Source organism: Neophocaena asiaeorientalis, unplaced genomic scaffold, assembly GCF_003031525.2.
Source record: "Neophocaena asiaeorientalis asiaeorientalis breed wild unplaced genomic scaffold, Neophocaena_asiaeorientalis_V1.1 scaffold149, whole genome shotgun sequence".
Taxonomy (NCBI): Eukaryota; Metazoa; Chordata; class Mammalia; order Artiodactyla; family Phocoenidae; genus Neophocaena; species Neophocaena asiaeorientalis.
The window spans coordinates 1,055,886-1,072,036 of NW_020174442.1; the positions used below are offsets into that span (position 1 = coordinate 1,055,886).

At 34.6% G+C, this 16,151-nt stretch overlaps 1 protein-coding gene across 1 annotated transcript in view; it reads right to left on the bottom strand.

The window, feature by feature from the left end:
- The window catches only part of SLC12A2 (solute carrier family 12 member 2), a 157,242-nt gene that overhangs the window by 30,509 nt on the left and 110,582 nt on the right, over nt 1-16,151 (bottom strand). The window contains exons 13-18 of the mRNA XM_024757167.1: nt 14,431-14,582; nt 8,949-9,056; nt 7,742-7,865; nt 6,596-6,697; nt 4,605-4,760; nt 3,914-4,013 (exon numbers count right to left, since the gene is read on the bottom strand). Of these exons, the coding sequence (XP_024612935.1) occupies nt 3,914-4,013; nt 4,605-4,760; nt 6,596-6,697; nt 7,742-7,865; nt 8,949-9,056; nt 14,431-14,582 (742 nt within the window). The remainder of the gene's footprint in view (nt 1-3,913; nt 4,014-4,604; nt 4,761-6,595; nt 6,698-7,741; nt 7,866-8,948; nt 9,057-14,430; nt 14,583-16,151) is intronic.

Here is a 16,151-nt window from a genome sequence, read left to right on the forward strand (position 1 = left end):
TTTTGCGGTACGTGGGCCTCTCACTCTTGTGGCCTCTCCCGTTGTGGAGCACAGGCTCCAGACGCACAGGCTCAGCGGCCATGGCTCACGGGCCCAGCTGCTCCGCGGCATGTGGGATCTTCCCGAACTGGGGCACGAACCCACGTCCCCTGCATCGGCAGGTGGACTCTCAACCACTGCGCCACCAGGGAAGCCCTTTTTTTTAACTCTTGATTTTTGTTGACGAGAAATAAAAATCAACCTTGTTTGAGGAAAAAAAATTCAGGTATCCATGTTATGAATTCAAACAGATTCAGAAAAAACTTTTTAAAAAAAATTTTTGATTATTTATTTTTTAAAATTAAGTTTTATTGGAGTATAGTTGCTTCACAATGTTGTGTTAGCTTCTACTGCACAACAAAATGAATCACAACAATGCGTATAATTAAAACAAACTTTAACAAAAAGCAAATAGACTAAAAATTCTGACTTACCTACTAAATTATTACGGTAGTTCCTAACTATACTTATAAAATAAGCAGGAAAACCTGAATAAAGACCTAAAAATGGTACTAACTCATTCAGAATTTTAGCAAGCTATGTGAAAAGCCAGTTTTGCTTGGGGGAATTGCTTTGGGGCAATCAAATATGAAGTCCTCCTCTAAGGCCCAGACTGCTAGTAGTCCAGTCTCTCCACCTGAGCTTCAGCAGGCTACATGGCTCTGCAGCTAAACATTGCATTTCTTAGCCTCCCTAGCAGCTGAAAGTGGCCCTATGACTGATTTCCAGCCCGTACGAAGTCCCTAATTCCTTGTCCTGTCCTTTAAAAATGAAGCTGGCCACCTTCCATACTTTTTTCTCCTTTCCTGTAAGCTAGGCCGTGGTGGAGGGGGGGTGATGTCTTTGACCACATGGACAGAAAAACACATCCTAGGGAATGGCAGACTGACAGATAAAAGGAATGTGGAACTTGAATAACCAAGTGCAGCCAATCTACTTACCAGCCATGAATATCCATCTACCTCTGGATGATCACATAACACTGATATTTATCTTGTTTAGCCACTTTATTTTTTCAGCTTTTTGTTATGGTAGTTTAACCTATTACTAATATAACCTATTACTGAGGGAAATGAACTTGTAGTCCCTATCTTTACTATCAATAAATAGTAAACACACCACAAAGGCATAATTTGGGTGTAATTTTATCATTCTAAAGAAAGTTATAGAACAAAATATATTAGGGATTACTTCTAGTAACAATGACAGAGTATGAACATCTGCCTTCATCTTTACTCCCTCCTTAAAAATCTCCATAGTATGATGGGATTTTTTAAGTCACCAAAAATATGGAGAACAGTATAGGACACAATAGCATTGAATTTTGAAAGCCAGAAAGCAGATGGAAGAAAAATAAAGGATTTGACAAATCAGGAAAAGGCTAAATTACAAATGAGCATAAGAGAAAACTATGAAGCCATCTGATTTTACACCTAAGAACCATCAAAATGCCTAGGACTTAGAGGCAATAGAGTCTTTGGAAATGGCAGGGGCAATATGTTAAAGAAACTAAAATAAGAAGGACTGATTTAAAGTTTGCATAAGAAGCACCTAGATGAACCCAAATCATTTCCATCACTATGATGGGCAACTGTCCCTGTCCCTCTCCAATCCTGTTAGGCTAGGGCTTATTTGCTAGAGAGACCTCTGGTCTGGGAGCATAAGCATATGTCCCAGATCTCTGGTCTGAGGGCATAAGCAGCTACTTTAAGTAGGGGAGTTAGGAGAACATTTACTATATGCTGAACCCTGAGATCTCTGAGCTGCCTTCCCACTTGGCTCAGAACTCTGGTAGCCAGAACTTTATCAATAAGCAGAAGATTAAAAGATTCTTTTCTGAGAAATCTAATCAGATCAAAATAGAAAACCTTTAAGATGACTTAAATTTCTTAAAGAACCAGCAAAGCCACATTAATCTACATCAAGGACTTCACTGACAAGCCCCACCCACCAATGCAGAACTTCCCTGGCCCAGGATCACAGATACTTCAGACAATGCTAAATCTAAGAACCCAAATTAAAGAGGCAGGAAATAGTGAGAAAGACTATTTCTCACTATTCAAGGAAATAGAAACTATAGAAACTATGAAGCGAAGAAAAAATCTTTTGGCAAATTTGGTGAACGCTGAGATACTAATAAATAGAAATTTAAACAGGAAAAAATATTTATTGCCTACACAGAAAACAAAAAGCCTGTACAGGAAAAAAAAGCAACTATAATTTACTACATGGCTGGGCTCTTGAATCATGCTTAAAATGTCAGAATATAAATATCAAGTCTAATATAATCAAAATAATGACATAAAAAATACCCTGGGACGGTAGGGTAAAGGGAAGGGTGCACATGTGTGGTGGGCATACATGGATGAAAGCAATCAGCAGATAACGCCTGAAGTTAAAACTCAAACAATACAACAAGACAAACCCTCTTTTTGGGAAATATGAAGTAAATATTACACGATTCAGTTAAAAGTGGTTGCCTGTGGCATCAGAGAAACAGGGATTTGAGAACTGGGGCAATTGCTAATTTTCATGACAAACCTAAGTTTTTCCTCTTTAAACTATGTTCATGTATAATTCTGATAAAAATTTTAAAACACTTATTAGAATAAAATTTTTTTTAAATTTCTCCATTACTGTAATAAGCCAAAGCAACAGTTTTTTATTAATGGCAAATTAACTCTGACTCTTGGTCATACTCTCAGTTCTGGAATACAACTTTTTACATAAAGGAATGATTTCTATTTTCTGCCATATTTGGCATCGACTAGTCAAAATGTTCAAAATGTACTGCATTTAAAGTTTTCCTCCCAGGGCTCTCATTTCTTTTTCTTTTTCCAGTTTCTCTCTACTCCTAAGCTGAAGATCTGTGGTCTCTGGAAAACTTTCATTCTAGAAGAAAGTTGCGGGCAGGGCGTGGGGGGAGAACCCAAAGAGTTAACAAAAAGATATACAAAGATGTTTCTTCCTGGGGGAAATTTGGTAGAGCACTTCTTTTCTGGCACGTATCCACTCTGGAAGTTTTCCTTAAAAAAGATTTTGCCTTTTGATTTACTGAAACAAGGAATTTATTTCTGTGATTACTGTGCAGACGCCAGTGAGAAGTGATTACTCGTGACTGTGGAAAGTCACCTGTTCAGAACCAGGCTTACATGAACAGTATGAGAATGGCTGTCTAAATGATCTATTGTCTAAAAATGACAAGCCTACTTATAGCTTGGTATAAGTAATAATCTACAATTTCTAAGAATCTATATAAATAAACAATACTCCTGGATTTACAACAGTGCTTTAGTAACTGAATATCGTCAATTATTAGAAGCATGTTAAATTAAGGAATAGTTTTTAAAATGATAACTGATAAACTATTATAAGATAAAAAATAATTTATTGAAGAAAGTAAGAAATACTCTTCACTCTAAGGCATTGATTCTTTATCACTAAAACTGGTTTCCAGTACCACAATGAGAATGAAGCCACTAACATGAAAATATTTATTGCCTTAGTAAAATTGCAAAAAGGGGATTTTTATGAATTTCATCCTCAGTAGTTATATAACTACTGAGGCCATAGAGGGGGGGAAAAAAGTTTACTTTATGATACCTACTATTTAAAAGTTATCAAATGACAGACCTCCAAAACTTTCACAACATTTTTGCAGGGTAGATTATAATTTATCTCTTTGTAAAATTTTGATAAGAAGCCTCAACCTTGTTTTTGAATAAACTGCTCAAATCAAACCAAAACAAGAAATAATACCCTATGCTTTTAGAGAAATTTCTATGAAATATCAGCATATGAAAATGTTACTGAACAATAAAGGAAGAACTGATTGCCACCTAAGACAAAATGTTTCTGTTACCTTATGACTTACCTGAAGTTTTTCACATGGTCTTCCACTCCAGAAAGACGTATCGAATGCTGCAGTGCATTCAGGTAAGTCAGGGCTTGTGTGGAGGATCCCCAGTTCACATCTATGGGAAGACAGTATTCATGCAGCAGCTTAATACTGGTTGTAACAAGTCATCAATAACAAGTACTTTCACATTTAAAAAGTCAATTGCTAAAATAAACTGTTGTCCTCAGGACTTTCAGTAGTTCAAGTTCATGGCATGAAATTAAGACAATGCCAATCTGAACTACAATTACATTAAAAAAAAAAAGTACAACTTAGAAAAGACTGGGATGACAGGGCTGCAGACATGCTGTGCATGCAACTCAAAATGAGCCTTTTACAAATAAAACATTTAAAAATTACTGCTTATATAGCCAAAGGTCTCAAAGGAAACAGGCAGATCTATGGTTGTTATAAAGTACTATTTATAGTACTGAACAGTTTAAATTATTTGAACAGGCAAATTTTACCTCTTACTGAATAAACAAACAGTCTGGACACAAATGATGATTTTAGACATTTGTTACTTTAGAGACTTAATAAGCATATTAGAGAAATAATTGTTTCTGAGATGATTAAAACAGTGTCTTCTTTATCCATTTCATTTCTAAAGCCACCGTTCTAATCCAAAACTTCATTCTTTCATACTTGGATTACAAAATGTAATTACCTGGTTTTTTGTAGGTAACATAAATGTAAAGTCCAAGAACTATCACATATGTTAGCAATGCAGCCCACCAGTTAATGACAAACATCACTATGCAACAAAGAATTGCTCCAAGTAGTGATATCCACATGTTGTAGTATTTGAAGGCAGGGCGCCATCCTAACAACAACAAACAAAATAGATAAATAAAAGTCACTTGGATACCTCATCTGCTTTAGACAGTGGTACATACGTATGCACAAAATAAATTTCTCTGCGGCTGCTACACTAAAAGGTCTTTAAATGTGAACTATAAGGCTAATTATAACAGTGAAGTCACAGACCATTACTGATCACAAAATCATGATTCCTGACAGCCATGAAGCGGGCACATCTATTTATGTCCACATTACCCTATCTTACTAGTTTCTGTACTCAAAAAATTCCCTACCAAAAAAGTATAAATCAGCCTACCCCAGTGAATGCTAAAAATTAGAGAAGATTAAAACATTAGGTTTCAAATTGAGTCCTTAATAGTGCGGTTTTATTTTCTGTGTTTTAGCAGGAGACACATCTATATCCTAATGAATGTATAAAACAATTCAAACAAACTGTTCTTCAGAATCAGTAAAAAAGTAATCTACTTGCTAGAAAAACTGTGAGTTGACTATAGAATCATACCTTCCCATTTCGGGAAGTATTTATGAATTAATAAGCTCACTCGAAAAACTGTTGAAGACCGTGTTTTAAAATTTTTATTCATAGGTAATTCCAGAGCCCAAAATACTATTTTTAAATCATTTCAATAAAACTTATATTCTTTTCTAAAATTAAACTTTTAAATTTTGAGATAACTGCAGATTCACACAAAGTTGTAAGAAATAATACATAGAGATTCCGGACACCCTTCACCTAGTTACTCCCAATGATAACATCTTGCAAAATGATACCACGATATCACAACTAAAATATTAATACAGTCAAGATAAGGAAAAGTCCAACACAAGGATCCCTTGTGTTGCCCTTTTATAGCCACACCCATACCCACCCCTAAAATTTATATTCTTAAAGTAAAAACTGAAGCTAAGATGTTTGTGTCCTAAGTTCCCATACTTTATCTTTCCTTTTCTGAGAAACTTTTAGACCCTTAGAAGGAACAGTGCTTTTGTTCCTTATTTCCTTCTCTGATGTCCAACTGCTATCATGGTTTATAACAAAACCCATAAAAAATGTATATGGAGTAATTTTTCAGTTGATAAAGACCCCTTATATTAGAACTCCACAGAACTCATTGTGTTAAAAATATTCCTGGATAGGTTAACTATATCATAATAATGTTCTTAGAACTGAAATAGCAATCAGCCGAATAAATAATAAAAGCAGAAAAAAGCAAAGTAATTCTTTCACAGTGTCAGAATTTAAAATTAATGCTATTTTAAATTCTTTGAAGACAAGAAACAGGCATTATTTACCAATAAACTTCATGATAAAGAGATCTTTGAAGACTCAGTTTGACTCAACTATAAAGGCAGAGTGAAGCACTCGTGAGCTAATTCTCCACATGCCATCTTTTAAAATGTGTTAAAGTTTTGTTTTCTTGGGCTTCCCTAGTGGCGCAGTGGTTAAGAATCCACCTGCCAATGCAGGGGACATGGGTTCGAGCCCTGGTCCAGGAAGATGTCATATGCCGTGGAGCAACTAAGCCTGTGCGCCACCACTACTGAGCCTGTGCTCTAGAGCAAGCGAGCTACAACTACTGAGCCCACGCGCTACAACTGCTGAAGTCTGCGTGCCTAGAGCGCATGCTCCGGAACAAGAGAAGCCACTGCAATGAGAAGCTCATGTACCCCAATGAAGAGTAGGCCCTGCTCGCTGCAACTAGAGAAAGCAACAAAGACCCAACACAGCCAAAAATAAATAAATAAAATAAATAAATTTATATATAAAAAAGTTTCATTTTCTCTAAAATTAGACATTACCACATTTACAGAACTTTTAAAAAAACGTAAAGTCACCTGGAGATTTTGCAAGTGATGCATGAAATACTGAAAAATTGATCAACGCATATGATGCAAGGAAGAAGTTAGAGATAATTGGAGCAATAACATTCAGTTCAGCTGCAAAAGAAACATGAAGCATATTTAACTGACATATTAGACCTTTTTTTAACTCTTCAAAACTATGAATTATTTCAAACCTGTAGATAACAGCATAATGAATACTCCTACATCCACAAACCAGATTTAATGAATTTTGCCATATATACTTTATATACTTTAATTTTCAGAAATCATACCTTATGTACACAGTAGAAGCCCCCTTTATACCTCAACTCATCAAAGTTGGAATATTGTTTCCAATGACATTTCGTTTTACTACACATATATATGGTCCATAAGCATTGTGTAGCACTGTTCTGGGTGTTTTAAAAGTTACGTAAATTATATCATACTATATTATCATTCTGTAATTTGTTATTTTTACATTTATTATATTTGAGATTCATCCATATTAATATATGAAAACCAGATTTATTCATTTTTTACTGCTGAATATTATTCTGCAGTTTCACTCTTCTGTTGATAGGTACTCAGGTTGCTTCCATTTATCACTATTATAATTAATGACACTAAGAATATTCTTATATATGTGAGTTTCTATAGGGTAAAAACCCCTAAAAAGAACTGTTGGGTCACAGGAAACTTAACCAAATACATTCTTAAATATCACATGAGAGTTAGTTTCCAGTAGTATAATCAGACTTTTAATAAAAGTCCAAAGTCTTCTTGAGCAGTGAAAGACCCGTTAGCTTCCTTACGATCAGAGGCAACAGTACCAAAAAGTAGATCGGCGGAGGTTCTACCTTCATGAAAGACACTGGAATCCTTTTCCTTACGCTATTATCGTATTTGTTTTAGGGACAAGAACCTAAGAGTTCCCTCTAGCCCTGATGGAGAATTAGTGATGGTAAGAATTTTAGCAAATATTTAACAAGTGCTATTATTTGCATTATTTTCTAAACACTCTTTCCTTTGATCAAAAAGAAACTAACTTAGTATTGCAGGCAAAGTAACATTTTGTTTATAATTTAACAATTCAGTGTTGACAGCTGATACTATAAATGCACCAAAATCTACATTAGCATACATTTATAGACTAACCAATTAAGATGAATCCAAGTGCAATTAAGAATGTTAAGATGTAGCCACGAAGAGGTTCATTATTTTTCCCATAACCTTTAGCAAACATCTGGAAAGCTGGGTAGATGTTGTCCTTACATAAGGCCTAATGAAGAAATGTAAACATTAAAATGAAATATATCGAAATAAGACATACAGATCTGCTTACAGTTACAATAGGTTAATCAGGAATGGAACCCAAGTTTCTAATTCTTGGTCCTCTTTCTTTCCCCTCACGCTGCTTCACCTACAAACTGTAAAGGAGATTCAAACATTTCTAGCATCAGAAAGACAGGAGGTTTAGAATACACTGAAGTTTTTATCCATTTTATTCCACCCCAGGTTGAAATTCTTATATGAATAAAGAGCCAAAGGAGCAGGCATACACACAGAAGAAATGTGGAACCTTGAGAAGTATGACAGACGTGTGACCTATTTTAAGAAAACCAAGTCCAAATCCTAGACTCAAAACAAATGAAAATTCTAATTATAAAACATAATCACCTTTCTTAAAACAATACTGAAAATAATTTTAGTAAATATTCTACACCTCTACTGTACTAACTAGCTACAATAAAAAATTAAGAACAAACAAAAAGAACAAAGGAAATTAACAAAGCTGCAGAATCGATATCTTATTTGTTTTAGTAATAAAAAGTTTTTTCTATCCAGTATCAGCCATTTATTTAATGCTCATTAAAGGGAAACAATGTCTATCATATTTATTATTATATCCTGAGTACCTAACATAATGCATAGCACGTATTAGACATTCAGATATTCATAAAATTAAACATTAATGTTGGCATTATGCTAATAGGAATAAGATACTTTAATTCTTTTGATTTATGGTCTTGGACTATACTTTTTATCCTTGGTAAGACATTATGAAAATTTATGCTAACAGTATGTCCATAAAGCAAAAATTCATCACCACTTCCAGAAAGACAACTCAAAACTTACACCCTGAGAGTAGATATAGGCCAAGTGTTTATATATACACATCCACATTCATATGCATAAAATTAAATATGCTACTCTGGATATATGTGTTTGTATATGTCATATAAATATCAATACATGGGCTTGATAGAAGTAAACAAATAATTTAAAAATATTAAAAATCCCATATTTAAATATATTACCTTAACTGCCCCTTTAATAAAATTTGTAACATGAAAATACTTACCTGAAATATTTTGGGCGCACTCACAAGGGATGCTAATGCAGAAGAAAGAGTGGCTGAAAAGATACCTGCAGAAATTAGTGGTGCAAAGCCTGACACCATGCTCATTACCTTAAAAAAGTGACAAAAATGGAAAAATAAGTGTTACATAAAATTCAAAAAAGAACACAACACTTCATCTTTATTATTCCTATGAAGAACACTAATAGTAATTCTGGGAGAAATCTGATAAAAATAACAATAATAAACAGTAATAATGGTTACGTGTGTACAAACTTCTGAAACTGATTTACCACCAGCCCTAAACGTAAAAAAACTTTTTATTTTGTAAAATGTCAAAGGCACACACAATGGCAGAAGAACATACTGAACTACAAAGTATCCATCGTTCAGTTTCAACAGGGCCAATCTTTTCATTATTGTGAATTAAACCCCAGATCTCATTTCAAGCATAAATTTTTGTGTGTACCTCTAATGCGTAAACACCTTTAAAAACTGTAACTACAGGGCTTCCCTGGTGGCTCAGTGGTTGAGAGTCCGCCTGCCAATGCAGGGGACACGGGTTCGTGCCCCGGTTCGGTAGGATCCCACATGCCGCGGAGCGGCTGGGCCCGTGAGCCATGGCCGCTGAGCCTGCGCGTCCGGAGCCTGTGCTCTGTAACGGGAGAGGCCACAGCAGTGAGAGGCCCGTGTACCGCAAAAAAAAAAAACAAAACAAAAAAACTGTAACTACAAAGTCACTGTCACAGCTTATAAACTGGGTAATTCCTTAACAGCATCAAATACCCAATCACATTCAAAATCCCCAAATTATTCCTCTTTTCTTGCTTTTTAAAAGTTTGTTCAAATCAGGATCCACAAAAGGATTACATTTACATTTGGTTGATATGTCTCTTAAGTCTTTTTCAATCTACAGGCTCACCCTTTCCTTTACATTTTATGATTTTTATGTCATTTCTCCTAGAGAAACCCCATGCTCTGGATTTTGCCGACAATCTCCAGTGCCTTGTTTAACTTGTTCCTCTCACCTCTATTTCTAGTCAACTGGTAGGTAGGTAGATCTAGACAAGTTGATCAGACTGAGGTACAAGTTTTCTGGCAAGAATATTCCAAGGTGGTTTGATATACTTCTGTCAGGAAGGTTGTTTCCTTTTTTTAATGTTAAGATAGTAGATTGGTATTGTGGTTATGTTTTTTGTCTTTAAAGAGTACTTATTTATTAAAGCTAAAAGTAGAAATATCCAGCTGAAAGGATCTAACTCCAGGATTTGCCTCTAAATAATCTAGGAAGTGGGGAGTCATAAATAAAACAAAATTAGCCATGCGCTGATAACTGATGAACTTGGAAAATGTGTATGTTAGGTACATTATATTGCTTTCTCTATCTTTGTACATGTTCAAACATTTCCCTATGATGAAGTTTAAAAAAAATGGATCACTAACTTAGACAATGAGAAGGCAATCAAATAAATCCAAACAGAGGAGCACAATACAAAATAAATTGCCTGGACTCTTCAAAATGTCAGCATCCTGAAAGGTTAAAACAGGCAGGCTGGGAACTCCTCTAGATTAAAGAATTTTAAAGTAACTAAAGGCCATGTGTGACACCAGATTGAATCCTGGATCTGAGAAAAATTGATCTGGGACATTACTGGAAGAAGAGAGGAAGTATGAATATGGAATATATATTTAGACAACAGTATTTCATCAACACTGAATTACTTGGGTGGGAAAATGTACCGTGCTTGTACAGAATGTTTTAAATATTTCAATCTGATTGTCATGTGATGTCTATAATTTATTCTCATTATGTTTGAGGAGAAAAATACTATACATATATATATATATAAAAAGATAAGGCAAATGGGGCAAAATATAAACTACTAGTAAATACAAATGAAGGGTAGGTACACAGGTTTTCATTGCACTGTTCCTTGTGAACCTTTGAAATCTGTCAAAGTATTAAATTGATTCCTAAGAGTTGTTTAATGGATTCAGGTACTGTCAACTTGATCTATGCATTATAAATTTTACCAGTAGTGAATGATGATCAACATCTAGATTCATTACTTCATGAGTGGAGATTTACCTTTCATTTATATTGACCAAGAACATGCCAACTGAGACCAAGGAGATAAGGAAATCAGGTTTTAGGCTGTTTACTATACACTTGCCTATAATTTAATATTAAGTCTGATGTAAAACTAGCTCTGGGCACAATCCCTGGCCATAATACCTAAGTTTGGTTTCATGTGTACATAAACCACCTTGTTTCACTTAAATGTCTCTCCCTGCATCTTTCAGAAGATTTAGGTTTAAACCTGAAGAACATATTTAAGAGTTTTAAGAAACATTAGCATTGACTTCTCTGAGAATCTCCAGGAGAAAAAACTCATTGAAAAGATGATTTTCTATTCAGCCTTTTAATACCAATTTAGTAGTTACATACACATGATACATTTTTCATAATCACTATTTTTACACAGTTATTATTTAATGCTAGATTATCTAGCATTGCCGAATCTGTCCTTAGGGAAGGAGATTATAAAGGATAGATAAGGTGGACCAAGATAAAAATACGCAGACTTGATTTCTGTTATATATACTTCTCAGATAATACAAAATTCCATGTCTGTCTGTAATGCCTTCAAAGTTAAGTAAGTACAAAGGCAGGAGGTAAATGAAGAAAAAAGGGGAGAAAAAAGAATATGATACAGTGATAGATTAAGCCAAAACTGACACCAGCAACATTACATATAACCATAACATTTCACCTTTCATGTTTTGAGGAAAAGATTCATTTTCTTTTCTTCCATCACCTCTGAATTAAGATAAATAATGCTCCATGCTTAGCATCTAGAAACTATGCTTCCACGATTTGCCAAGTTTCCTGTTTTCTAGTTATACATTTATCCAATAACCTTTGTGTTTCCCACCATTTTATGGTAAAATATGAGTAGCAAGTAAATGAAATACATTCAAATAATAGTAACATCAGTGTTATCAAAAATATATAGTGGAAACAAAGTTGAAAAACAAAAGATGGTCTGGTCTTTAATAAGGGGGGGATAAAAGACAAAAGTCTAATAAAAAGTAAAAAAAAAAAAAAAGTGGCAAGTAAAACGAATGGTGAGATTTTGTGTGGGGAATGTGTGTGTATTGATGATTTAGGGTCCAAAAAAATGTTCATGGAACTGGTTTTGAAGAGCAGACAGATTTGGACATATAAAAAGAAAAAGCCAGTGCATTCCAAGCAGAGTGAAGCAACAAATAAAGCAACAGAGTAGGGTAAGCGTGTGCAGGTATACATATACAAACACGTAATGACTGGAGTTCAGTCTGGATAGAAGCAGTGGGACTTAAGTTTGGGTATGAAAGGCTCTGACGGAGCAAAGAAGCTCACATTTTATTAAGCAGTGGTGAGTCAAAGGTTTCAGAGGACATTAAAATGTAGAAATATAAGAAACATAAAACTAAAGAAAATTAAACATTTAAGAAAAATAAAGTGACCCTATTATATATGCATATATTTATCAACTATATGCAAAATAGTATTATATAGTGTGTCTTTGTATGGATTTCATGATGGAGTCTCCACTTACATGCTCCTCAGTTACGTTCTATTCACCATTGTTCATTTTCCAAGTGACAAGCAATTGATAATTTTACAGGATTTTCTTTCCATTCTGTATCGCTTTACGAAGTATTTTTTTTTAATTTACTTAAATTGGAAAAGCAACTTTACGTACACCAAATTCTCACACTTTGCTTGAATGAGTCCATACTTAGACTTGATAAAGACAACACACTTCTGTATTTCAAGGCAACAACACAGAAATCTGATTGGCATTTTCAGTCACTGGGCAGAGACCAACATCTGTGCCTTTCATACACAGTATCAATGTCCGAATTGGCCTGAATAATTAGCTGGACATGAATACTTTCTTTCATTCCTACGATTTTGCCTAGTCTTATGACTAGAAAAAACAAACTTCTATTACATAATTGAATTCAATATTTTTAACCACTGAAAGTGCAGTAAATTGCTTGAAACTATACAAAAGAAAATACAAATAATGGCATTAAATATTTAAGTTATAAAATTTTAATGTAAAATACATAGATTCTACATAAAATGTCTATATAATGTTCTACAATACATTAAATCCTCAACTATTCTGTTTATTATGTTTACACATTAATGGAGAAACACTAGGAAGCGAAATTTTTATTTTCCACTTTGAATTAGCAGTACCATCTATTCTATAAATTTACCACAGAATATTTTGTTTTAATCTCCTGAATTTACACCTTTATGTTCTTTTGTTTCTAGCATCCTGAGGCTTATCAAGCAACTCTCAAAATATCCTCCAAATTTTACTGATTCCTTTTCCTCTTCTATCTAAAACCCATAAATTTTACAAAAATTTCATTTTGCTTTCAGTATCTTACAGAGGTAATAATAAAACTGATATTCTCCAAATACTTGAGCAGTAATACTAATCTTCACACAGTTCATACGTTTAATAGTTCACAAACTTTTAAGCATCCATTAATAATTTTATTAATCTGTTGTTCAATAGTGGTTTAACACAGCATCACTATATGATAGCCAGATCTAATTAAATAAAACTACTGATACTAATCAATACTTTTTTAAAAGGGCATTCATATATAAAGCAATTATGGAGAAACCTCAAATTGGAAAACTGAACTCATTTCAATTAGTATGGGTTTAAATTGCTCAAAAATGAAATACTTAACGTCTAACAAAATATGTACAGGATTGATATTCTGAAAACTACATAATACTTATGAAAGAAGTTAAAGAAGATCTAAATAAATGGAGAAATGTAAGTGTTCATGGGTTGGAACACTCAACATAGTAAATCTATCAATCCTCCCCAAATTCATGTACAAGTTTAATGCAGTTCCTATCAAAATTCCAACAAGACTTTTTTGTAGATAAACATAGATTATTCTAAAATTTATTTGGAAAAGCAAAGGGACTAAAATAGCTAAAACAATTTTGAAAAGAATAAAGTAGGAGGAATCAAGCTACCCAATTTCAAGACTTACAACCAACTATAGTAATCCAGAAAGTATGGCATTGGTGGAGGGATAGACACAAAGATCAATGGAACACAACAGAGAATCCAAAAAATAGATCCAGCACATATGACCATGTGTGAGATGTTTTCTTGCTTTCTGAAACAGTATACTGTATATATGTACTATATATTATACCCTAGGAATAAAGTGTTGCCCTCTGGGGCCCTTTTGCCTCTGAACAGGCTCAGATTTCATTCTTTCATATTTTTCTGTTTTCACAATTAGCTGCGTACAGTCTTTATTGATACCTGGGTATAAAGTAACAACAATCCTCCCTTCTAAGTTTTTGCTATACTCTGAATGGTCAGAGTTGATAGCAGTCTGACCTCTAGATGAACACAGAATGTCTGTATAATATAAATTTGATGCTCACCTGGAAGTTGTTCATTAGGCCATAGGAACAAGGATTGCTTTCACAAGATGAAAAGTCAAAGTTTAATTTGCAGGCTGCAGAAGTACAGTTTGTTAGCTCTGTTACAATAGTGTCATTAACGTTCCCCGTAGCATCCCGAACAACACAAGAACCTGAAGCACAAGTGACAATGAGGACAAAAAATCAAACTAATGCTTACATTCATTTCAAAATTATATACACCCATAAAGAAATTACAGTGCTGACTGTATATACTTGCTTATTATAGCATACATTGTATTTACAATTAAGAAAGGTTTACCTGGAACAGAATTTGGAAAGCATCATGGTCCTCAGTATTAAGAATTATTTGGAATAACGTACGATGTACAACTAACAGTAATGACCATTCCTTAGAGTTCATATATTCTTACTTTTGAAGCACTTGAACAATGCTTTCTCATCATATATGATGTAAAAATCACAGGCATTACAACAAAAACTAAACAATAAAACAAAAATTAAGTTTTGAAAGGAAGAGTTTTTTTAATGACTAAACAGTCTGTATACAGTTCTTCATACTTAAATTTCTTCTTTGGACTTTCAGAGCAGTGTTTGCAAAACCATCTCCTTAAAGGTACTCCTGAAACCACTGGAGGTTGAGGGCAGAACAGAGAGAGCCCTATCTAACCTTAAAGCAGCTATGCTTTTATAGTTCATATTTTGATGTTCTCCATCAGAATTGTCTGGGGAAAAAAGGTTCCACTGCTTGAGCTAGTTACACAATTACTAGTGTAGAGGTGATCTTTACTGACTCCGCTACTGAATATCAGGGAGAAAGGGCTACTCCTGTTGCCCTAGTGTAGACAGAATGAAATGAGTACAAGGGCAAGCATTATTGGAGCATCAGATAAAAACAGAAATGTTTTCCTGCAATAACAAATTATTTCCCATGAAACATAATCAGTTATATCATTTTTTAAATTAAAAGTAAATTTTCTAGCTTATGTATAATGTATATAAACAGCAGTCCCCAATTTTTTTGGCACCAGGGACTGGGTTTGTGTAAGACAATTTTTCCATGGACGGGGTGGGGAGGGGATGGTTCAAGCAGTAATGTGAGCGAAAGGGAGCGACGGGGAGCGGCAGATGAAGCTTTGCTTGCTCGACGCTCACCTCCTGCTGTGCTGCCCGGTTCCACAGGCCTCGGACCACTACCAGGGGTTGGAGACCCCTGCTGTGGATTATAGACATGGTTCCTCCTTATCAGTGAACCCTCCACTTCATCCTAGAAGGAAATGAAATTGCCCATGGTTTAGGCAGTAATGCGTGCGATGGGGAGTGGCAGATGAAGCTTCGCTCATTCACATGCCACTCCCCTCCTGCTGAGCGGCCTGGTTCCTAACGGGCCGCGACCAGTACCGGTCTGCAACCCGGGGGCTGGGGATCCCTGTATACAAGCATGCTAGAAACTTTTAGGGGAATACAAAAATATTTTGCTAATAAGCTTATAAACGTAATTCATTTTCTTTTTTCAAAATGAATTTCAGGAATTTCTGTATGCATTGCAATGATAAATGTAATCGAGTTACTTTTTCAAATGTTAACATAGCCCACCATGATAATATTATTAGCATTTCTAACTCTTGTTTAATAAAATTTCAAAATTACATTTACACAAATTAGCAGCTTAGTTTGTAAAAACAGTTCTGTCATTACTTCCCAACACACGATTGAATATA